The sequence below is a fragment of the Rhincodon typus genome, chromosome 2 (genome assembly GCF_021869965.1).
Source record: "Rhincodon typus isolate 14 chromosome 2, sRhiTyp1.1, whole genome shotgun sequence".
Taxonomy (NCBI): domain Eukaryota; kingdom Metazoa; phylum Chordata; class Chondrichthyes; order Orectolobiformes; family Rhincodontidae; genus Rhincodon; species Rhincodon typus.
Window position 1 is genome coordinate 78,820,478 of NC_063333.1, and position 23,903 is coordinate 78,844,380.

The following is a 23,903-nucleotide window of genomic DNA, read 5'->3' on the forward strand; positions in this document are numbered from 1 at the left end:
CCCACTCTCACCACCGCTACCTCACCAGCCCCACTCTCACCACCGCTACCTCACCAGCCCCACTCTCACCACCGCTGCCTCACCGCCCCACTCTCACTGCCACTGCCTCACCAGCCCCGCTCTCACCGCCGCTGTCTCACCAGCCCCGCTCTCACCGCTACTGCCTCATCGACCCACTCTCACCGCCACTGCCTCACCGGCCCACTCTTGCCGACTGCTGCTGCCTCACCAGCCCCACTCTCACTGTCGCTGCCACCTCACCAGCCCGCTCTCACTTTCACTCTGGCCCACGCTCAATCCACCATCGCTGCCGGACACGACCCATGTTTTCAGCACCCACCACTTGGTTCCTGGTCACGACCTGACTCCTTAGGTAGGTGATTAGAAGGGCAGGGTGTGGGTGGGGGATGACAGAATTATTGCAGAGGGGACTGAGAAGAAGAAGAGAAAAAGAAAGGAAAAGGAAAGGGAACTGGTGGACAGAGTGGAGCTCCAAATGGAGCCTGCTGCCATCTTGCTGGAATCTGTTGAGTGCAGGAATATTATTTAGTTTTTTATTAGATAGAAACACAACTGCATTTCCCACAACTTCAAGCGTCTCAAAACAAAGTATATGACCCGCAACAATTGAGGATGGCTTAAGCAGTTGGCATGGAGTGTGTTGATCACATTAAAGTTGTGACGTCAGCATCCTGTTGTCGAGCTGAAGTGTTTGGGGACTCCCCCCTGGGTTTTACTCCTTTCTTCCGCAGTCCATCATCTGTCTGAAGAGGTCAGCCATCACACAAGGATTGATGCCTGACTCTGAGCACTTGTTGATTAGTCCTATTGAATCTTTCCATGTTAGACAGTGTGATTTTCATCGGCTTTCAAGGAAGCTTCTCTCCATGAAGCATAGCCAGGTTAATTGTACGAACCATCCCAAATTCGCCTCATTAAGTACCTACTGCGCTCCCATAGCATTCCTCTCATCCAGTACTAGTCCGATTCTTCTACTTGCCGTAGTTGGAAGTACTCACCACTGCTGGGACATCCTGGGATTCCTGGCATCAGGGCTATCTTTAAAAGCCCATTGTAAACCTGGTCAAATGCTGTCAGTCTGGAGCTGCCCTGCACAGTTCGTGACATTTGCCAAAGACATGGTTGATACAGGGAAATTGCCATTCTACTTTCCAGACGGAGACCCCGGTAGATGGGGTAATGTACAGGAGGGCTGTCCTCCTCTGCCAGGACCAGCCAGACTGGTCCAAGTTTGCCACCCAATTGGTCAGCCCTGACCTCATTTGGGATCTTTAAACACTGGCTCTTGCCAACCAACACTAGAACTGTCTAGACTGACATAAATGAGCACTAGATACTGGGGAGAGTGTTTGCACGCCATATTGAGAAGGTGACAATTAACAATGTGACTGTCTCTGTGGCTGTATTTTAAAACAGTGGGAATGGGTTTCTGTATATGACTGTTATTGACCAGAAAAAAGAGTGCAAATACAGATAAACCACAGCATTTAAAGTTAGAAACTAAATTATTTGACACTTTGAATAAGACCATTTATGAATAAAAATGTATTTTCATAGTAGATGTCAGCTCAGTTTAAAGATAAGACGTTGAAGCTTCGAGCCACCTAACTCATCGTCTAGTTTTTCAGATCACACCTGCATTTGTCCCTGGAGATGATCAGTCAGAGGAAAGTAGCAACAGCCAAATTCATTGCTCCATGTTTGTCTCCACTGTGGAAGAGAGGAGGACTAAGTGTGGGGAGGCAATAGTAATAGAGATTCAATCATAGGGGGAATAGGTACATGTTTCTCTAGCTGCAAATGAGATGCCAAGATGGTATGTTGCCTCACGGGTGGCTAGGTCAATATCGTCTCGGAGCCGCTGCAGGACATTCTGGAGTGGTAGGATGAATACCCAGTGGCTGTGGTAAACATCAGTACAAACAATGCAGGCAAAAATAGGGATGAGGTCCCAAAAGTAGAATAATGGGAGTTAGGAAGCAAATTAAAAAATAGGACCTCAAAAGTAGTGATCTCAGGATTACTACCAGCATCACATGCTAGTTGGAGCAGAAATAGGAAGATATATCCTATGAATACGTGCCTGCAAAGATGGTGCAAGGGGGAAAGTTTCAGGTTCCTGGACATAGGTACCAGTTAAGACGGAGGTCGTACCAGTACAAGCTGAATGGGCTGCCTAAGGGCAGGACCAGAACTGGTGTCCTCAGCGGAGTATTTGCAAGTGCGCATGGGACGGTGTAACTAAAATGGGTTTGGGAACTCGCCTCAGGTGACACTGGAGAGGGAAACAAGGGCAAAAGCAAATGATAGAATGGAAAGTATGACAAGTGTTAGGCAGGGAATTCAAGGGTAAGAAGCAAACAGGGCCACAGTGTAAAGTAATGTGAATGGGACTAAGAATGTTAAAAAGACAAATCTTAAGGCCTTGTGTCTTCATGTATGGAGCATTCATAATAAAGTGGATGATTAGTTACGTAAATAGATATAAACAGGTATGATATAACTAGGATTACGTAGACATGTCTGCACGGTAGCTAGGTTTGGGAACTGTATATCAAGGGGTTTTCGGTTTTTGGGAAGGACAAAGAAAAAATAGAGGTGAAGTAGCATTGCCGGTTAAAGAGCACATGAACATAACAACAAGGAAGGATACTAGCTCTGGTGAAGTGAAACCTGTATGGCTAAATCTTAGAAACGCCAAGGGGCAGAAAACAATAGTGAGACCTGTAAAGTCCCCCAAACTGTAATGGATATTTTGGGGAAGGCATTACATAGGAAATTAAAGATGCAAACAATGAAGGTACAGCTGTAATTAAGGGCAATTTTAACCTGCGTATAGATTGGGTAAATCAAATTAGTCACAATGCCATAGGGGAGAAATTCCTAGAGTTTACAAGATAGTTTTCCAGATAAATACATTGAGGAATCAACTACAGAATAAGGCCATCCCAGACTGGGGGTATTGTGTAATCAGAAAATAATAATTGGCAATCTATCTGTGCAAGACCCCTTGTGGAAGAATGACCATGATATGATAAGAATTTTTCATTAAGCTGGAGAGTGACATTGGTTCTGCGACTATGTTCCTGAATCTGTACTGAAGAAACTATGATGGTAAGAGGCACAAACTGGGTATGATCAATTGGGAATGTTACTGAAAGGGATAACGGTGGCCTAGATATTGGAACACTTCTGCTTTTCCTTGAATTGGTTATTAACAATGGAAGACAATAGTGGATAAATAGGTAGCACCTTTAACATAGAAACGCTGTAGTGAGGCACTTCTCAGAGGTGTGATCAAAAAACTGACCAACAAGAAAGGTAATAGGAGCAGTGACCAACATCTTGTTTAAAACATGTGAGAAATGGGGCTGGTGCAGTAGAAGATATCACTAAGATATGATGCGCCAAATGATGGAGCGAATTGCACAACAGGTCAGACCAGAAAGCTGGATTGTATTAGGGGAGCATGGGAATTATAAAACATGGGAATTATAAGGAACTATGTGAATGCAAATTCTTGCTTTCAAGTGTACAATATAAAACTGCAGACATTAACAATCTGAAACAAAAACGGAGAATGTTCAGAATCCAGAAAAAAATCAGGTCGTGCCTGTAGAAGTTTTCAACCTTGTCTACCTGCCCCCTATCCAGGAAAACAGGTTTGGGACTGGAATTAGCAGAAAAATGAGTAATTCACACCAGAAATAACTTGGTGTCACCAGCTGTATTTACCAGTAGCACATAATCTGTGAGCTAAGGAGGTTGTATTGGGACATGTCCTGCACAGTCTCAGATGTGAGCAGTCATACTGTTTCCTAAGTGAAGGCCCAAGTAATATCCAAAGCAGCTGGTCTGGAGTGAATTCTGGGCTATTTGAGGTTAGCTGGAGCTCAGTCACTTTTCCTCACTCACTCACACTCACACAGACAGCCCACAAGGAAACTGGCTGGAAAAGTGGACATATTGGCCCAATCGCCAGGCACTAAGAGCCCAGGTAGTGGTGAGATTGAGCGTGGGGCAAAGGGTGGCCGAGAGAAGCCAGGGGAAGTTGTGGCTGATACAGGTGAACTAGTAACTGGAGAGAACAGAAAAGTTACTCGTTCAGGTGCAAAGTCTGCTTTGAAACACTATTTTCTATTTTACGTTTCAATATTTTTTTCCAATTTTCCTATTATTCCTTCCCCATAACTTCTTCAGCTGTAGAAGGGATAATTTGCTTATTGCTATTAGCCATTGGGAATTTGCCTCTTATTGAATGTGAATAACAGTAGAGGCCCAGAGATCAAACTCCTATTTAATTTAATTTAACTCCTATTTGGCAATATTTTGGCACATTTCTTCATCCTGAAGATATTTATCCCAAAAAACATTATCATGTTAAAAATGCCAAAAATGATCTGTTCCTCAGAAACAACTGTGCAGACATTGTGAAGCAATTTACACTTTTCATCTCCAAGATGTTTATTTGTATGAGGATGACAATGTCAAAGGTACATATGTTCATGATGTTCAGATCATAAACTGATGACAATGAAGGTTTGAAAAATGGAGTGCAAGTAGAATGGTGTCGTGACATCAATAATGTATCTTATGTAATTGATAAATGGAAAGACATTTAAATGCATGTATGTTCTTTGACTTTCAGTGCTTTGGTCGCCTTGATGGTTTTGGAATTTGTGAAGTTTCACCTTTAGGTGCAGGTTTTTTCTGTCCCTTAGCGGCAGCCTTTTCCATCTTGAGCTGAAATAAAAGATTGTGTATTGACTATCATAATAAATGTTATATTATGAAAACCTAGTTAAATTAATATGTATGAATGGAATAACTTCACTAATATAACACACACAATTAATGAAAATTTAGTCATATGACTAATTGCTAACTATTTTGAGGGCAGTAAAGAATCACAGAATTGTTATGATGCAGAAGAAAACTGACTGATTGTGTACCAGCTCTCTGTATGAACATTATGATTCAGTGCTATTCTCCTGCCTTTTCCTCATAACCCTGAATAATGATCCTATTTACATACTCAGTTAATGCCCTGTTGAATGTCTTGATTGACTCAGTTTTCACCACACTTTCAGGCAGTGTTCCTGACCTGAGCCACTTGCTGTGTGAAATGTTTTTGTCACATTGCATTTGTTTCTTTTGCAGATGTCACCTCTAATCTGTGCTTTCTCGTTCTCAATCCTTCTATAAGAAGGAAAAATTTCTCCCTCTCTGTCCAGACCCTTATTACTTTTGAAAAATTCTATCAAATCTCCTCTTAGCCTTGTCTTCTCGAAGGAAAATGGTCCCAATTTCTCTAATCTGCCTTAATAATTGATGTTTTGCATTTAGCCACACCCATTAACTTCTTTCTTTCCAAAATGTGGTAATCAGAAATGTACACAGTACCCCAGTTAAAGTCTAACTAGTGGCTTATAGCATAACGTCCTTGCTCCTATACTTTATGGCAGTATTATTAAAGTCTCAGATACTGTATGCTTTATGAACTGCTCACTCTACCTGTCCTGCCACCTTCAGTGAATCAAGCACATATATACACAGGTCTCTGTTTCTGCACATCCTTTAACTTTATACTGTGTATCTATATACTTTCTCCCGAAATGTAACACGCCACACTTCTCTGCATTGAAATTCATGTGCCACCTATCCACCCACTCCACCAATTTGTTCATGTACTTTCATAATTTTACACAGGCTTCCTCACCACTTACAATGCTTCCAAATTTTGTATCGTCTGAAAACATTCAAAATTGATTCCTCAACACCAAGATGTAGATGGTTATTATATATCAGAAAAAACAAGGGTCCCAAAACCAAGCCAAAAACTTTCCAATAACCATCCCTCAGCTGATTTTGAATCCAAGTTGTTGCTGTCCCCTTTTTTCCCATGAACTAGAATTTTCTCTCAAGTCTGTTCTGTGGCATTGTATTGAACACCATTTGGAAGTCTACGTGAACCACATCAACAGCATCAGCCTCATCGATCCTCTCTTTTACTTCCTCAAAACCTTCAGCAAAATAGTTAAACAAGATTTCCCCTCTTCCCTTGTGACTATTTATTATATTTGAATTATTGTTTCAAGCAGTTTCCCTGCTACTGAAGTTAAATCAAATGGTCTGTAATTGCAGGGCTTAGCCTTATAACTGGCACCACCCCTCAGTCCATGGATTGAAAGATTAGTCCCACTGCCTCTGCAATTTCCGTCAGTATCCTTGGATGCACCTCATCTGGTCCCAGTGCCTTTAATGCCAACAGTCTATCCAATACCTCTTATGTGCCAACCTGAAAATTTTCTAGTGACAGAGTTTCCTCCATTATCACCAGGGCTTGGGCAGCTTTGCTTTCCAACACAAAATCTTTGAACCTGGTTACAAATAGTGAAGGGGATTGTCAAAGGATATAGCAGGATATCGATAGCTTGAAGATTTGGGCAGAGAAATAGCAGATGGAGTTTAATCCGGACAATGGCAAGATGATGCATTTTGGATGATCAAATTCAAGTGCGAGTTATACAATAAATGGCAGAACCCTTAGGAGCATTGACATACAGAGAATCTGGGCATACAGATCCCTGAAAGTGGCAATACTGGTGGATAAGGTGGTCAAGAAGGCAGATAGCACGCTTGCCTTCATCGGCTGGGGCATCAAATATAAAAGTTAGCAAGTTATATCACAGCTGTATAAAACTTTAGTTTGGCCACATTTGGAATATTGCGTGCAGTTCTCATTGCCACACTACCAGAAGGATGTGTGTAGATGCTTTGGAAAGGATGCAGAGAAGGTTTACCAGTATGTTGCCTGGTCTGGATGGTTTTAATTATGAGGAAAGGTTGGATAAACTCAGATAGTTTTCACTGGAAAGACAGAGGCTGAGGAGTGACCTGATAGAGGTCTTCAAAATTATGGGAGGCATAGATAGGGTGGGTAGTCAGAGGCTTTATCCCAGGGTGGAAAGGTCAACTACAAGACAGCACAGGTTCAAAGTGAGAGGGGGAAAGTTCAGAGGAAAAGTGCGGGGAAACTTTTTCACCCAGAGGGCGGTGGGTGCCTGGAATGCACTGCCAGTGGAGTTGGTGGAAGCAGGCACATGAGCAATGTTTAAAGTGTACTTTCATAGACACATGAACGGGAGGCGAACACAGGGATAGAAACTGCACATGGACAACAAGTAGCAGGTCTAAATTTTTTTTTTTTCTTTATTCATTCAATGGATGAGGGCGTTGCTGACCAGGCAGCATTTATTGCCCATCCCTAATTGTCCAATCGGCAGTTAAGAGTCAGCCACATTGCTGTGGGTCTGGGGTCACATGTAGGCCAGACCAGTTAAGGATGGCAGTTTCCTTCCCTAAAGGACATTAGTGAAGCAGATGGGTTTTTCCTGACAATCGACAACGGATTCATGGTCATCATTGGATTCTTAATTCCAGATATTTTATTGAATTCAAATTCCACCATCTGCTATGGCGGGATTCAGAAACATGGTTACAGGATGGTCATGACTGGGAGTTAAATATCCAGGGGTATCAAACTGTTCGGAAGGATAGACAGGAAGGTAAGGGAGGTGGTGTTGCTCTGATTTTTAAGGATGATATTAGGGCGGTAGTGAGAGATGATATAGGTTCTACTGAACCAAACATTGAATCCATTTGGGTGGAAATTAGGAATGGCAGGGAGAAGAAGTCACTGATAGGTGTGGTCTACAGGCCACCAAATAATGACATCGTGATGGGGCTGGCAATAAACATAGAAATAGCTAATGCATGTAAAAATAGTACAGCAATTATCATGGAGGATTTTAATTTACATATCGATTGGTCAAACCAGGTCGGTCATGGCAGCCTTGAGGAGGGGTTCATAGAATGCATCCGCGATAATTTCCTTGAACAATATGTAATGGAACCTACGAGGGAGCAAGCTATCCTAGATCTAGTCCTGTGTAATGAAACAGGAATAATTAATGATCTCACAGTTAGGGATCCTCTCGGAAGGAGCGATCACAGTATGGTCCAGTTTAAAATACAGATGGAGCGTGAGAAGGTTAAATCCAGTACCTATGTCCTGTGCTTAAACAAAGGAGACCATGAAGGAATGAGGGAGGAGTTAGCTAAGGTAGAATGGGAACAAAAACTTTATGGTGGGTCAGTTGAGGAACACTAGAGGACTTTCAAAACGATTTTTCACAGTGCTCAGCAGAAGTATATTCCAGTGATAAGGAAGAACTGTAGGAAAAGAGAGAGCCAGCCATGGATGTCTAAGGAAATAAAGGAAAGTATCAGATTGAAAAAAAACACATACAAAAAAGCAAAGAGTAGTGGGAAACTAGTAGATTGGGAAATCTTTAAAGGCTAACAGAAAGCCACAAAAAAAGTTATAAAGAAAAGTAAGATAGATTATGAGAGTAAACTAGCTCAGAATATAAAAACAGGCAGCAAAAGTTTCTATAAATACGTAAATCGTAAAAGAGTGGCGAAGGTAAACATTGGTCCTTTAGAGGATGAGAAGGCCAATTTAATAACTGGGAATGAGGAAATAGCCGAGACATTAAACAGTTATTTCGTGTCGGTCTTCACAGTGGAGGACACAAATAACATGCCGAAAACTAATGGCGAGAAGGTTATAGCAGGTGAGGACCGAGAAACTATCATTATCACTAACAAGGCAGTGCTGGGCAAGCTAATGGGGCTAAAGGTAGACAAGTCTCCTGGCCCTGATGAAATGTATTCCAGGGTACTAAAAGAGGTGATCGGGGAAATAGCAAATGCACTAGTAATTATTTACCAAAATTCACTGGACTCTGGGGTGGTTCCCGTAGATAGGAAAACAGACAATGTGACGCCACTGTTTAAAAAAGGACGTAACAAAAAGCAGGTAACTATAGGCCAGTTAGCTTAACTTCGGTAGTGGGGAAAATGCTTGAATCTATCATTAAGGAAGAAATAGCAAGACATCTGGATGTAAATTGTCCCATTGGGAACACCCAGCATGGGTTCATGAAGGGTAGGTCATGTTTAACTAATTTGGTGGAATTCTTTGAGGACATTACTGGCATGGTGGACAATGGGGAACCTGTGGATGTGGTGTATCTGGATTTCCAGAAGGCATTTGACAAGGTGCCACACCAAAGGCTGCTACATAAGATAAAGTTGCACGGTATTACAGGTAATGTATTGCCATGGATAGAGAATTGGTTGACCAGTAGAAAGCAAAGAGTAGGGGTAAATGGGTGTTTTTCTGGTTGGCGGTCAGTGGCTAGTGGTGTGCCTCAGGGATCAGTGTTGGGACCGCAATTGTTTACAATTTACATAGATGATTTGGAGTTGGGGACTAAGTGTGGTGTGTCAAAATTTGCAGATGACACTAAGGTGAGTGGTAGAGCAAAGTGTGCAGAAGACACTGAAAGTCTGCAGAGGGATATAGATAGTCTAAGTGAGTGCGCAAAGGTCTGGCAGATGGAGTACAATGTTGATAAATGTGAGGTCATCCATTTTGGTAGGAATAACAGTAAAATGGACTATGTTTTAAACGGTAAAAAATTGCAGCACGCTGCTGTGCAGAGGGACTTGGGTGTCCTTGTGCGTGAATTGCTAAAAGTAGGATTGCAGGTGCAGCAGGTGATTAAAAAGGGAAATGGAATTTTGTCTGCCATTGCTTGAGGGATGGAGTTTAAAAACAGGGAGGCTATGCTGCAGCTGTATAGGGTCCTGGTGAGGCCACACCTGGAGTACTGTGTGCAGTTTTGGTCTCCTTACTTGAGAAGAGATATACTAGCACTGGAGGGGGTGCAGAGGAGATTCACTCGTTTGATTCCAGAGTTGGGAGGGTTGGATTATCAGGAGAGATTGAGTAGGCTTGGATTATACTCATTGGAATTCAGAAGAATGAGGGGAGATCTTATAGAAACATATGAGATTACGAAGGGAATAGATAAGGTAGAGGCAGGGAGGTTGTTTCCACTAGCAGGTGAAACTAGGACTCGGAGGCATAGCCTCAAATTAAAGGGAAGCAGATGTAGGACTGAGGTCAGGAGGAACTTCTTCACCCAAAGGGTTGTGAATCTGTGGAATTCCCTGCCCAGTGAAGCGGTTGAAGCTACCTCGCTGAATGTTTTTAAGGCAAGGCTAGAGAAATTTTTGAACAGTAAAGGAATTGAGGGTTATGGTGAGTGGGTGGGTAAGTGGAGCTGAGTCTCAAAAAGATCAGCCATGATCTTATTAAATGGCAGGGCAGGCTCGAGGGGCCACATGGCCTACTCCTGCTCCTAGTTCTTATGTTCTTCTGTTATGTTCTTATGATTCGAACCAGTGTCCTCAGAATGCTATCTGGGTCTCTGGATTCACAGTCCAGTAAGAATACCACTCGGCCACTGCCTTCCCCTACAATAAGGATTAGGAATCAGTGCAGGCTTGGTGGACTGAAGGGCCTGTTCCGTGCTGTACTGAATAGAAAAAAAACTCAATAACTACATTTTTTTATCTCGAACTAACTCAAAATTCATTAAGAGCAATAACTGTGTGGCTTTAGTTATACATAGCAATTGCAAGAAATTGTGTAGAGAATACTGAACTTTTTATTTATTCACTGTGGGTCAGAATGTGACTGGCTGGCCAGCATTTATTGCCTGTCCCTAGTTGTCCTTGAGAAGCTGGTGGAGAGCTGTCTTCTTGAACCGCTGCAGTCCATGTGCTTGAGGTTGAACCATAATCCCTTTAGGAAGGGAATTCCAGGATTCTGACCTAGTAACAGTGAAGGAATGGTGATATATTTCCAAGTCAGGATGGTGAGTGACATGGATGGGAACTTGCAAATTATGGAATTCCCATGTATCTGCTGCCTTTATCCTTCTAGGTGGAAGTGGTTATGGGTTTGGAAGGTGCTGTCTAAAGATCTTTGGTGAATTTCTACAGTGCATCTTGTTATTACTAATTTCAAATGTGTTTTGAACAATTTTTATATTGTTTGCAAGTTTTTTTACAAATGTCCTGTTTTGTAACTCAGTTTGTTATCGTTACCTGCACTTTGTCTCACTTCAAGAAAATCTTTTAATTTTAGAAAACTTAAAAGTTAAAATAAATTGCTACTCCATGAAATATTTCATAGGTTTTTTTCACATTTAACATAATGATGTTACCATACCCGTTCTTGATACTGGCTTTCAAAGTAAGCCATGTCTCGTTCCTCAGCTGTGGGAAGATGAGCGAATCGACTTAAACCATAAACATCTGCAGAGACATCATGGAGTTCATTAAATAATTATTCATCTACATATTCAATAGTCAGAATAATTTATTTAACTTTCACAAATTTCATACTGGGTATGCATATTTGAATATTTTCCAATGATGTAGAATTATATGTATTTGAAAACTACGTACACCTGCCAACAATCAGAAAATTTGAATTTGAGGGAAAAGTGAGTCAATTATAGCTGTTCAGAAATGTTTGCTTCAGATTATTACCATGTGTGGCAATATAATTTCTTATTGAGAGAACCAGGAATTTGCAGTCAATTGAGTGATAGGAGTAGACCAACTTTTCTTCTGATAAAATATATTTTATATATTTTACAGGTAATTATTTAGATTGACAACATTTTAATATTGCCCATGTGCTTTTATTATCATATGCCCTCAAGAACACGAGTAGAACGCTTATCTACATTACACCTGTCTGAAAAACTATCATACAGTTATTACACCTAACTGGCCAATAATTAGAGCCCTGAGATAATAGGAATTATATGATATTGTGAATTTTAGAATTAAAAATGATAGACTAACATCATGGCCTGAGTATTAACAGCTGTGGCTTACATTGGTACAGCAATGGGGAGGGAGGTGAAACTTTGGACAGAAAACTCATCTTGTTGAATTTTACTCGTCCTTTGGCCTGAATGAATCCCTTGCCTGGAGATCAAGCTGACTGACAAGCATGGTTTCTAGCCAATGGGGAGCATCCTGGAGTTGGTCCTGGGATTAGGCAGCTATGATACTAGCTGGAGTCGGGTGGGAGGTTGGGGTGATGTTCTCCTGAACATTCGGTGGGGGGACATATGTTATGGCAAATCTTTGAATATAGGGCTTGGGGGCAGGACAGAGATGGCTATGATCCCCATCACCATGGAGGTGGGGAAGAACTCTTGATCCTTTTGGCTTATAAATATTCAAATCATTGTACAAAGCCTAGATGGCATTATTACAGTAATGAGAACAACAAATAAAGGAACTTTAAAATATTTTCACAGTACTTTGTCAGATCTTCAGGACATTGAAAAATACATCAGATTCAATTAATTACATTTAGTCATAGAGATCATAGAGAACACCATAAAAGGACCCTTAGCCCATTATGTCCCCACTAATCAAAAACAACCACCTAACTATTCTAATCCCATTTTTCAACACTTGGCCCTTAGCCTTGTATGCCTTGGCATTGCAAGTGCAAGTGCACATCTATATACTTCTTAAATGTTATGAAAGTTTCTGCTTCTACCATCCTTAAAGGCAATGAGTTCCAGATTCCCACCATGCTCTGGGTGAAAAAGATTTTTCCTCACATCTCCTCTAAACCTTCTGCCCCTTACATTAAATCTATACTCCTGGTCACTGATCCCTCAAACAAGTGGAAAAATTTTTCCTGTCTACTTTCTATGCACTCATTATTTTATACATCTCAACAATGGCACCTCTCAATCTCCTCTGCTCTAAGGAAAACAACATCAATTTTTACCCTTTATAACTAAAACTCGCCAGCCCAGGCAACATCCTAGTGAATCTTCTCTGCACCTCTCCAGTGCTATCATGTCCCTCCTATAGTGCAGATTCCAGAGCCGCACACAATACTCTAGGTGTGATCTAACCAATGTTTTTTTATAATTCCAGCATAATCTTCCTATTCCTAAACTCAATGTCTTGACTAGTAAAGGCAAGTATCCCATATGCCTTCTTAACCACTTGTTCTGATACCTTAAGTAAGTGGTGGACATACACACCAAGAGGAACAGTGACCTGCGTCCTACAGTGCTGGGCAGACCTCCAGATGACTGAGATTGTACTAACCTGGGTAGAAACCTCAGCAAGCTGGCATGATCTAATGTTATGGCATCTACTGCTGGTGTGGGGCAAAAGGAAGGCCCCTGTTTGTGCCACCGTATCGAACAGGCCCTCTAGTACCCTGTCCAGAAAGTTAAGCAACAATTTCACCTCATCTGGCATGATTGAATCAAATGTACAAAAATTGGTGCAGTGGTAAATAATGAACAGGATAGCCTTAGACAACAAGGTGCAGGGCTGGATGAACACAGCAGGCCAAGCAGCATCAGACTACAGGAGGATATAGTCAGGTTGGTTAGATTGGCTGATCAGGGTCCCTCGGATCCTCAGTTCTTCTGAGGGTCCTACCATTCATCATGTATTCCCTTACCTTGTTTGTCTTGCCCAAGTGCATCATTTTACATTTATCTTGATTGAATTCCATTTGCCACTGATTAGCTCATCTAACCAGCCTCTGCTTTTACTTGTGTAACTTTGTCACATGATCAAAAGGTGAACAATTTGAACATAACCAGCAGCAACAACCATTCCCATTGCTACTGTCAGCAATGTAAAGTTGTTGGTCACTAGTTTGGGAAGGCCTGATACTGGTCAGTTCAGTACCTAGCAGGCATCTAATATGGTGATCATCCTCTTACTGCAAGCATGAAATGTGGATTCTCAATTGTTCTTTAATCAGTGAGTAAGACTCTCATCACCAACATTAACCTCCCCATCCCTCCCCACCCTCAAAGGTTTGAGAAACAAATTAACGTTAGATATGTAAAAACATTGAACTTACACTCAATTGCTTGAGCAAAGTGCCTACGTGAACATGACGACTGAATTACCTTTATGTTGTGCTATAATATTGATTTGTTTTTGATTCTGCTGTTCTTTGCTAAAACTGCCTATTATTCAAAGAACATGCTGGAAAACAAAGATAACCTCCTCCTTTTCCCTATCTCATGCCACTGTCTTAAACAAACTTCCTACGCCTCCTCTAATCTCATTTCTAACATCAAGTGGCAAGTGCTCATTGGCATTTTTGCCTTAAAGACAAGTCATCTGTTCAGCTGTACTTCACATCCCTCCCTTCTCCTAAAGTCTTTTTTCTTTTCTGGAATACAGAGCTTTGAGATTCCTCAGTCCCACTTTGTGCAAACTTTACAATTCGCCCATTTTGCACAAACCAGCATGAAGTCATAATTTAATTTAGCTACAATGCTTTTCCATATGAAAAAGAAATAAAATAATATAGGCAGTAGAAAATGGTATTTATTAATTTATCTGAACACTCATTCTTATAATATCAAGATGTTTTATGCAGAATTAAAAGATACATTTGGATTAATTCTTGCTCACTTACACGTGAAATCCTGCAGCTTATAATAAAAGGGCTATTTTGTGTAACTCAATATAAAGGTCACAATTGTCCATAATTAAAATAATGTACAGTGCTACAATTGTGCCTTTTCTTTTATTTCTTACCATCTGGAGAGCGTCCAGCATTTATTGCATCCATTTGTGGTCCATAAGCTCTCAGAAAAGGATGATCCATTGAAGTAGAAGGTGCATCAAGAATTTCATTGCTTGGTGCCCCTGAAATAATTAATAAAACTTTTTATGGATAAAGACTCCAACACATATTGGATAACACCTGAAAGCTGGTTCTGGAGTCACAATGTGGAATTAACCAATTGTGTAAAGCAGTATATTAAATTTATACTTCCTGATGTTTTATATTATTGCTGCATACAGTGAACAAATGGATAATGATTGTCCTGATTGCATGGATCAGCAAAGGTCTGATATTATGAGCCAATAATGCTACTTAAATGCAGCCTGCACCTTTGAAAGAGGTGGGGTAGTATGTTTGTGAGAAGTTAGACAACTAGTGTTGGCATCTTTGATAGAAAGATATCTTACAGAAGGCTTTCCATACATTTGTTTCTTTTAGCGTGGTGTCAGGTCTCATGGTGGGTATGCGAATATACCTTTAAGAGACACAGTCATCATGATATGTGACCTGAGGGTATAAAGGTCTCATACTCCATCCTATCTCAGATCCTTTCAAGCATGATACTCTAGCAGGCACTACTAGGTTAAGAGATAGTAGGAACTGCAGATGCTGGAGAATCCGAGACAACAAGGTGCAGGGCTGGATGAACACAGCAGGCCAAGCAGCATCATAGGAGCAGAGAGGCTGACGTTTCGGGCCTATTCTGATGAAGGGTCTAGGCCCGAAACGTCAGCCTCTCTGCTCCTATGATACTACTAGGTTAATGTTAGTTTGCAGATTTATGTGCCTGATGAATGTAAAGTTTGTAAATAATAATTAGCCGTAATAAATATCTGTATGATTCTGTAGCATCACAATACCCACATTTGGTTCTTTTTTTTATTTTACAGGCACATCAGATAGAATACCCTGCTGGAGAAAAGTGGTGGACATGTGGACAAGTGGTAAAAATGCGAGAATATTTTTGTGGCAAGTATTTGGAAAAATAATTGAAGACAAACTGGACAAGAGCTGTAAGAAACACGGATTTTGGACAAAGGGATAACACAGTGTGTAGCTGGAGGAGCACAGCAGGCCAGGCAGTATCAGAGGAGCAGGAAATTTGAAGTTTCGGGTTGGGACCCTTGATTTCTGAAGAATGGTCCCAACCCGAAGCATCAACTTTCCTGCTCCTCTGATGCTGCCTGGCCTGCTGTGCTCCTCCAGCTCCACACTGTGTTATCTCTGACGCCAGCATCGGCAATTCTTACTATCTTTTTTGGACAAAGGAACAGCTTCTTACCTTTCAACTGCCTTGATTTTTCTGAGAACTGAAAGCTGTAAAGATTTGTAGATTGGATATGAACCACCAATAAAACAAAGCTAATTTCTGTTGATTGTAATGTATGTTCTTTGAAGATAAAAGTTTTTTTTTAAAGATTATATTAATTTACAGAAGGGAAGAAAAGGATGCACTATTGAGCAGAACCACAAAGTCAGTGCAAAGGCACATAGAAGCTGGAGGCTAATATACTTGGTTCTAAGCATTTGATACAGAAGTAACCTTTCTTAGAACAACAGCAGCTACAAAGTCTTTGCCTTAAAGGAAAAGCAGTTTTCAAATCGCACTGATGTATAATTAGGAATGTAAGGCTTTAAGGGTTACAGTTAAGGCAGAATTGTGGACTGCAAAAATCTCATTCTGGATTGGACAGCATCCAGTAAAACCCTTACTGAATTACAACTATTCAAATAACGTATGCCATTCTATTTTATTGGTCAAACAATAAATGATCCTGAAAAAAGTAATTCCAAAAATCTTGCACGCCACTGACAAGGAGAGGTTTCAAGGAATTAACATATCCTGTCTTTCCGTGGACGATCAGAAAAATCCAGAAAAGATCTGGAGAGTTCTTGAAGACCAACTAAAAATAAGAACTGATTTCAGGATTAAAGACTTCAATTCAGGTACAACAATCTCTAGAGTCCATTGACCAGTTTGTCAGAAGATGTTGCAGCAAAACACAAGATGTACCTTTTCTGACTGCCAGAGAGGCTCATTGAGTTAGCTATTGCTTCTACACCAATTTGGACAAGAAATATAGCTATACCATTGATGCATTGCTTGAAGATAGATACAAACATAAAGCCATACTGGCAGGTCAACATGCTTTAGGTACAGCCAGCACTCTTGTTACAGACAGCAAGGCCCACCAAGACATCAAAATCTGTAACAAATGTGATTTGTTGATTCTACCTAAAAGCTGTTCGGAATATCATAAAACATATGGTACTAAAGGATATTGGACATGCACGTGCAGGAAATCTGATTTTAAAGGCCAGCTGGACCCCACAACAAGACGTTACAACACTGCAGCAAGGAAAGTGTTACAAAGATGCACAAATGCAAACACAGCAGTGAGATTCAGCGGCAAATAAACTAAAGGCAAATTTCAGAAGATGACCACGGTTTCCATACTGTCAACTTTGCACACTAGGTCGCACACTTATTTATAAGGCAATCAGAAGCTTTTATAATATAATACAGTACCATATGCCATGAAAAGGCAGGAACAAGCTAAAAACTAAAACTGATGTGGGAGCTGCCAACAAATTACCACGATTAATCCTGAAGGACATGCTCATCAGTAAATGGCGCTTCATGGTACAGCATGTGAGAGACCATAACACAGTATATAATGGATCACCAGTTCCGTGCATGTAGTCAAACAACCGCCAAACCTTAAACAGACCATTGTTTGCAGCAAACTACCCAACCTTCAGGACAATACCTACCAAAACACCACACAACCATGCCATGGCAACCTCTGCAAGATATGTCAGATCTTCGACATGGACACTACCATCACATGTGGGAACATCACCCACCATGTGCACAGCAGATACTCATGTGACTCAGCCAATGTTGTCTATCTCATACGTCGCCGAGGCATGGTATATTGGCGAGACCATGCTGACGCTATGAAAACAGATGAATGGACACCACGCAACAATCACCAGACAGGAGTGTTCTCTCCCAGTCAGGGAAAACTTCAACAGTCAAGGACATTCAGCCTCCGATCTTCGGGAAGTGTCCTCCAAGGCGGACTTCAGAATACACAACAATGCAGAATTGCTGAGTAGAGACTGATAGCCAAGTTCTGTATCCATGAAGACGGCCTCAACCGTGATCTTGGGTTCATGTCCCACTACAGGTGACCCCACCACACTGTATCTATAAAATCTTCCTTACTGTCCTGTTTTGACAGCATCACCTCTCTCTTTCTTTCTCTCTCTCTCCCACACACACACACACACACACACACACGCACGCACATAAATCTATGGGGTGAATCATTTCATCCAAGATGTTTGTCTATTTGCACATACATTCTATTTTGTTCAAAAACCACAACTTGTAGTCACAGTCAGTCAGTGTGGCATTTTATAAATTCCTGCTTTCGGAATAAAACCGACCTGATTGCAGGTTAGAACTCGGATACAGATTCTGAATGAGGCCTCACACCTCCAATTCAGTGTCTGACCTGAGATGTCACCTTTTGTATCTCTGCCTGATTGAAGTTTGCGAAGTTAGGCAGACAATGACAAAACCTTTAATTATCTCGGGGCAGTGACTTGAATCAGATTCTGGAATTTGCATCTTAGTCGAAACTTGTGTCTCCTTGCGAACAGAGTTTTCCATCAGCCACTTTAGGTTTGTTCACTCCACTCAGACCAGTTGCATGATTCTTTGAATTCTCTGTCTAAAAACTCTGCGTCTGCGTGCCCTCTCTCATTGCACCTGATGAGGAAGCGGTGCTCCAAAGGCTTGTGATTTCAAATAAACCTGTTGGACTATAACCTGGTGTCGTGTGATTTTTGATTGATTCCAAGCATTGGCAGAATCACATTGCAGTGCCAATACACAAACATGCTTCCTGAAATCTTCTATCACAAAGATAACAACCATTCAACAGACTAATGTGTACAGATCTCGGTGTAGTCACAATTCATGAGATTCAAATGACACTAACCACCTCAGAGATTGATATTGCTCCATGACCCGTGTTTTAAAATAAAGACAGCGCCATAAGAGAATGCAAAGATCCAAGGCACCTTAAACTTTTACTTGAGAGGTGTCTACACAAAACACCAATACCTAAAGAATTAAATCCTAAATTTCTCAGAGAAAAATTCTTTTCAAAGCTAGATACAAAATGGATACTTTAGCAGAAGAATCCCAAAAGTTTATGATAAGTCAGGCACCATTTGGATGGTGCTGTTACTGTCAGTTACCATCTGGGCTCTCGGTTAGCCAAGACGTAATCCAGCAACACATGGATAGAATACTTGAGAATATACCTGATTATATTTGCATTGGCAAATAAGACAAAGGAGAGCATGATCACAACCTTCAGTGACTAATGCCAACAGCATGATGGCAAGGATTAATACCAAACAGTTCAAAGTGCCAGGTCAATATCAGCCAATGAAACTTCTTTGGATCCATTTATTCTGCCCATGGAATTTGTCCCAATCAAGGGAAGACTGAAGATGATCAAACAAATGCCAATCCTGCAGGATAAAGAGGATCTATGACATTGCTTTGGATTTTAAAACTTCCTCTTGACTGATCTTCCCAATTTCACTGACAAGGTATTTCCGCCGAGAGGTTTGCTTGAGAAGGATAATCCCTTTACAAGGCAATATAAAAGTTAGGGCGAAGAGTAGGCCATTTGACCCCATGAGCCTGCTCTGCCATTCATAATGACCATTGGTGATCAGTGAGATCAATACCCTAAGCCCGCCTTCACCTCCATATCCCTTGATCCCTTTAGCCACAAGAGCTACCTCCTTTAAAACACATAATGTTTTGACCCCAACTCCTTTTTGTGGTAATGAATTCCACAGGCTTACCACTCTCTGGATGAAGACATTTCTTTCCATTTCAGTCCTAATGACCACCAACACCTAAAGTCAATTCTCTCAAGCAGTTTCAGTCAGTAACGAATTAAAAACCGAAAGAACTGTAGATGCTGGAAATCAGAAACAAAAGCAGAAATTCATGGAAAAGCTCAGTGTGTCTGGCAGCATCTGTGGAGAGAAATCAGACTTAACGTTTCGGGACAAGTGACCCTTCCTCAGGACTGAGGAGAGTTCTGAAGAAGGGTTACTGGACCTGAAATATTAACTTTGATTTCTCTGCACCGATGCTGCCAAACCTGCTGAGCCTTTTCAGCAATTTCTGTTTTTGTTTCATTCAGTAATATCTTGCTCACTGCAATACCTCAATCTAACAAAGTCACGATTCTTGCTCCTGCTGTAGGCACAGTGCAAAAAGGCCAAGGCATGAGTTTTTTGCAAGAAGAAATGCCTTTGCATCGAAAACCATGATACCTGTACAAGCCACTATTCCAATATACAGCATGAGACATTAGCTCTTTTACTTGACATCATTAAGTTTTAAACACATTTCTTCATCCAAGAAATTCACCATTAATCATAAACCATAAGAAATAATACGCCACAACCCAATAATGAGAGCGCCATCACTTTTCTGCATCTATTTGTGAAGGTGAAAGGATCTGATTTTGAAGTCAGCTATAAGCCAGATACCAGGATGATCTGACACACTGAACAGATCACCAAAGCCACACAAAGACCAAGATATTCCTTTTCATTTACATGTCAATGCCCTAGACGACAAAGCCAAGGACTTTCTCAATGTTAATGTGTTGCATCTTAGCCATAGCCAATGTGAACAAATTCAATTGGCAACTATTGAAGATCAGCAAGAATTGTAAAAGGCCTTTATTCAGGGATGGTCTGACGCTATTAAAGAAGTAACTGAGAACAAGGAACAAGGAGCAGTACAGCACAGGAACTTTTAGCCTTCCTAATTCCTTGGTTGAGTGCTATTCCTTGGTGGAGTTCCTGCTATGTTTGTATTCTTTGAGGGCTCCGTCTGTTTTCAGTTTCCTAAACCTTACATATGCCTCCCTTTTCTTTTTGATTAAGCTCTCAATTTCTCTTGTCATCCAAAATTCTCAAATCTTGCCTTCCTTATCTTTCATTTTCACAGGAAAATGCTGGTCCTGATCTCTGATAAACTGGCCTTTAAAAGATTCCCACATCCCAGATATGGATTTGCCCTCAAACAGCTGCTCCCAGGCTACATTCCTCAGTTCCCTACCTAATATTATGGTAGTTAGCATTCCCTCACTTTAAAACTTCCACCCGAGGACTACTCTTATCCTTATCCATAAGTAGCTTAAAACTTACAGAATTATAGTCACTGTTCGCAAAATGCTTCCCCACTGAAACTTCAAACGCCTGGCCGGGCTAATTCCCTAATACCAGGTCTCATATGGCCCTTACCCTAATTGGACTACTTACATGTTGTTTAAAAAAAACCAACCTGGACACAGCTAACAAAAACCACCCCTATCCAAGGCCCTAGCACTTAGCAAGTCCTAGTTAACATAGGGGAAGTTAAAATCACACACTGCACCAACCCTGTTGTTTTTACCTTTTCCAATATCTGTCGACATATCTGAAAGACTTGTTCATTTTGATCACACTGAAATCAATCTGGCATATCACAACAAGTCATTTTCAATGGCTAGGATCTATTCCAAAAAGCATTATGTCACGATATTGAGATGAATCTTACGTTCTTTTGGTTGAGTGGCAGAGACATCAAGATTTGCGCAGGTTATTCTCTGTGATGCTTAGTGAGTTTTCTCACCATATCTTTCCAAATCTGCTCCATTAACTACCTACTCCACCACTATGTTGTCCCTCTTGCCCAGTCCCAACACTACCACATGCCATTCCTGGAACAACTCACCAGTGTTGGGATAGGCCAGAATTGACTGGCAGCCTTGACACAGCATCATCTTTAAAAGGTGATTGTGCATCCCTACAAGCCCTGTCAGTTAAGACTTGCCATGGGTCCTGAAATTTGCCCTGGACAATGCGGACAAGATAAAGTTATTGATCTGCTTTGTGGACAGGGATCTGGAGGTCCTATTGGATGAGATTGTACATAGCCGGGAATTATCTTAACCCAGGACCAGAAGAGGAGGCCACTAGGCACCACGCTATGCCAACCTGATCCAAATTGCCACCTGGGTCAGTGCAGTCTGTGCTGGGACCCTCCTGAGTGAAGGCTCGATCCCTTCACTTCACTAAGGACTCCAGATATGCAAACTTCCTGGCTTTGTGTCTGCACTAAACAGCACTGCAATACAACAGTTCTGTGAGCCTGATATCTCTGGCCAAGGGGACAAATCTCAAAATGCAAGGCAGGGATAGTGTCAGCATTCAGGTAGGATCAGAGTGAGTGAGCACGATGACAGCAAGCCAACGGGTCAGAGATGCAGCGTGGTCCAGTCCATGAGCTGAGTGTCTGCCTCAGAATACACAGGGTCCTTCCAGCAGCATTACAATAATAGTTCCAGGTGCAGCCGAAGTGGATCGCTGAAGTGCAGAAACATCCTGTACGTGGATCGGAAATGTGCCGTACGAGTTCTTAGAGGCTGGCGCATTCTGGGTACCAATGTTTATGGACATGAGGTGCATGTGGCTGGTGTCTGTAGAGTGTACACTGAGATGCTGGTACCCAGTGTCCAACATGGAGGTCCTTTGGAGCAAATGATCAGCTGAAGTTACCAGGTACCTGTGCTGACTTCCATGTTGAGAATTTTTGACATTTAGCTTCCTCACCACATTTGGTAAGACAGGAAGCTAAATATTAATAAGATGAGATGTGCCATTAACAAGACATCGAACAAGCAATAATCCCCCTTAAATGGCAACTTGCTGCTGCCCAGCGAAAATCTTGTCTTGCCACTCAGCAAAAGCATAATGATGTAGCAAATTGATCCCAACATCAAGACGGGTCTTGCCAGACTGCTTGTCCAATACTGCACAAATCTTGCCATAGTCCATGTCACTAAGGCCCCTAAAAAAATTCTGCGCACCAAGTCAATGTTATATCAGGGACACATAGATACCGAATGCACAACAGAACTAGCATCTGAATGTGTGTACTAGCCAGAAATGAATCAGGATATTCAATGGCTCATGAATTTATGTGAGGCACGCCAAACGTACCATTCCTAGCAGCAGAGGGATCCTTTATATTCTTGCAAGTTCCATCCACTCTTTGAATAAAAATAATAACTCATCTATTCACAATGCATTGGAAAGATTACAACCTTATGACAGATTACTTCTCTAAATTTCCCTTGTTCAACAATTTAACAACACACTAAGTGCAACCGTTGCTGATACGATGAGCAGTTTATTTGGTATCCCAAATACGTTGGTGACTGACAATGGACTGCCATTTACTGGTAAGTCATTTCAAGGTATCAATACTAAGTGGTAAGTGACTCTTGTCACATTGCCACCCCACTATCCACGATCAAACATCCAGCAGAATGTACGCTAAAGACTATCAAAACAGCAACCATTAAGTGTTGAATAACAAAGAAAGATTTTCACATTTCAATGCTACATCCTCGTGCAACACAAATGGATCCTCAGCACAATTTATGCTTGAAAGACAAGTACAAACAACGTTGCCCAACAACCAATTGTCTAACCATTTCAAAACATAGTACACAGCAGAATGAAAGAGATACAAGATGAGCGAACAGATAGAATACTACCGAAAAGTGTGCACTGAGCAGATAGTGTGAGTTAGAATGTCAAATATTGATAGTTTAATACCAGCAAAGGTTTCTAACATATGCAACTAGCCCATACAAATGTCACTATTGATCATTGTAGAAGCCAGAAATTAAAGCTAGGTCAGTCCAATGTACAGCATGCCAATCATTTTGGAAGAGAGTGAGGAAGAACACTCCAATATGATGATTGTGTGCCAACATTAAGTGATAATAACTAGCAGAAAGACAATCAAGTTTTCACACAAATGCAACAGAAAACAATGCCATATCTCTCCAGATGCGTACATGGTTACCAGATCAAGATGAGCTGTCAAACCTCCATGAGTTGAAGTTAGAAATGTTAGTCTTTTAAACTATGTTTTACCTGTTAGTATAATGACTGATTTGACAAATCAACCCTAAGTATAACCGTGTATAACTGTTTGAGATTAAGTTTTTAACTTGGGGATAAACGGGATGTTGTGTTATGTTTGTGACAAATAATCATATACCTTTGAGGTAAATGCTCTTGATAGCATCACTGTGTCATGACATGTGACCTTAAGGTATAAAAGTTTCATACCTATCTTGTCCTGGATCAGTTGAAGCCATAGCACTCTTCTGGACTCATGCTACTCTGTTGTAAAGGGCAAAATTAA

The 23,903-nt window shown here is 41.2% G+C and overlaps 1 protein-coding gene across 1 annotated transcript in view; it reads right to left on the reverse strand.

Annotated features, from left to right (window-relative positions):
* Positions 1-4,501: 4,501 nt before the first annotated feature.
* Positions 4,502-23,903, reverse strand: part of LOC109911670 (protein FAM221A) — a gene marked incomplete at its 5' end in the record, with an annotated part of 35,195 nt that continues 15,793 nt past the window's right edge. Inside the window, 3 exons of the mRNA XM_020511031.2 lie at positions 4,502-4,764; positions 11,171-11,256; positions 14,557-14,667. Coding sequence (XP_020366620.2) covers positions 4,666-4,764; positions 11,171-11,256; positions 14,557-14,667 — 296 coding nt within the window. The remainder of the gene's footprint in view (positions 4,765-11,170; positions 11,257-14,556; positions 14,668-23,903) is intronic.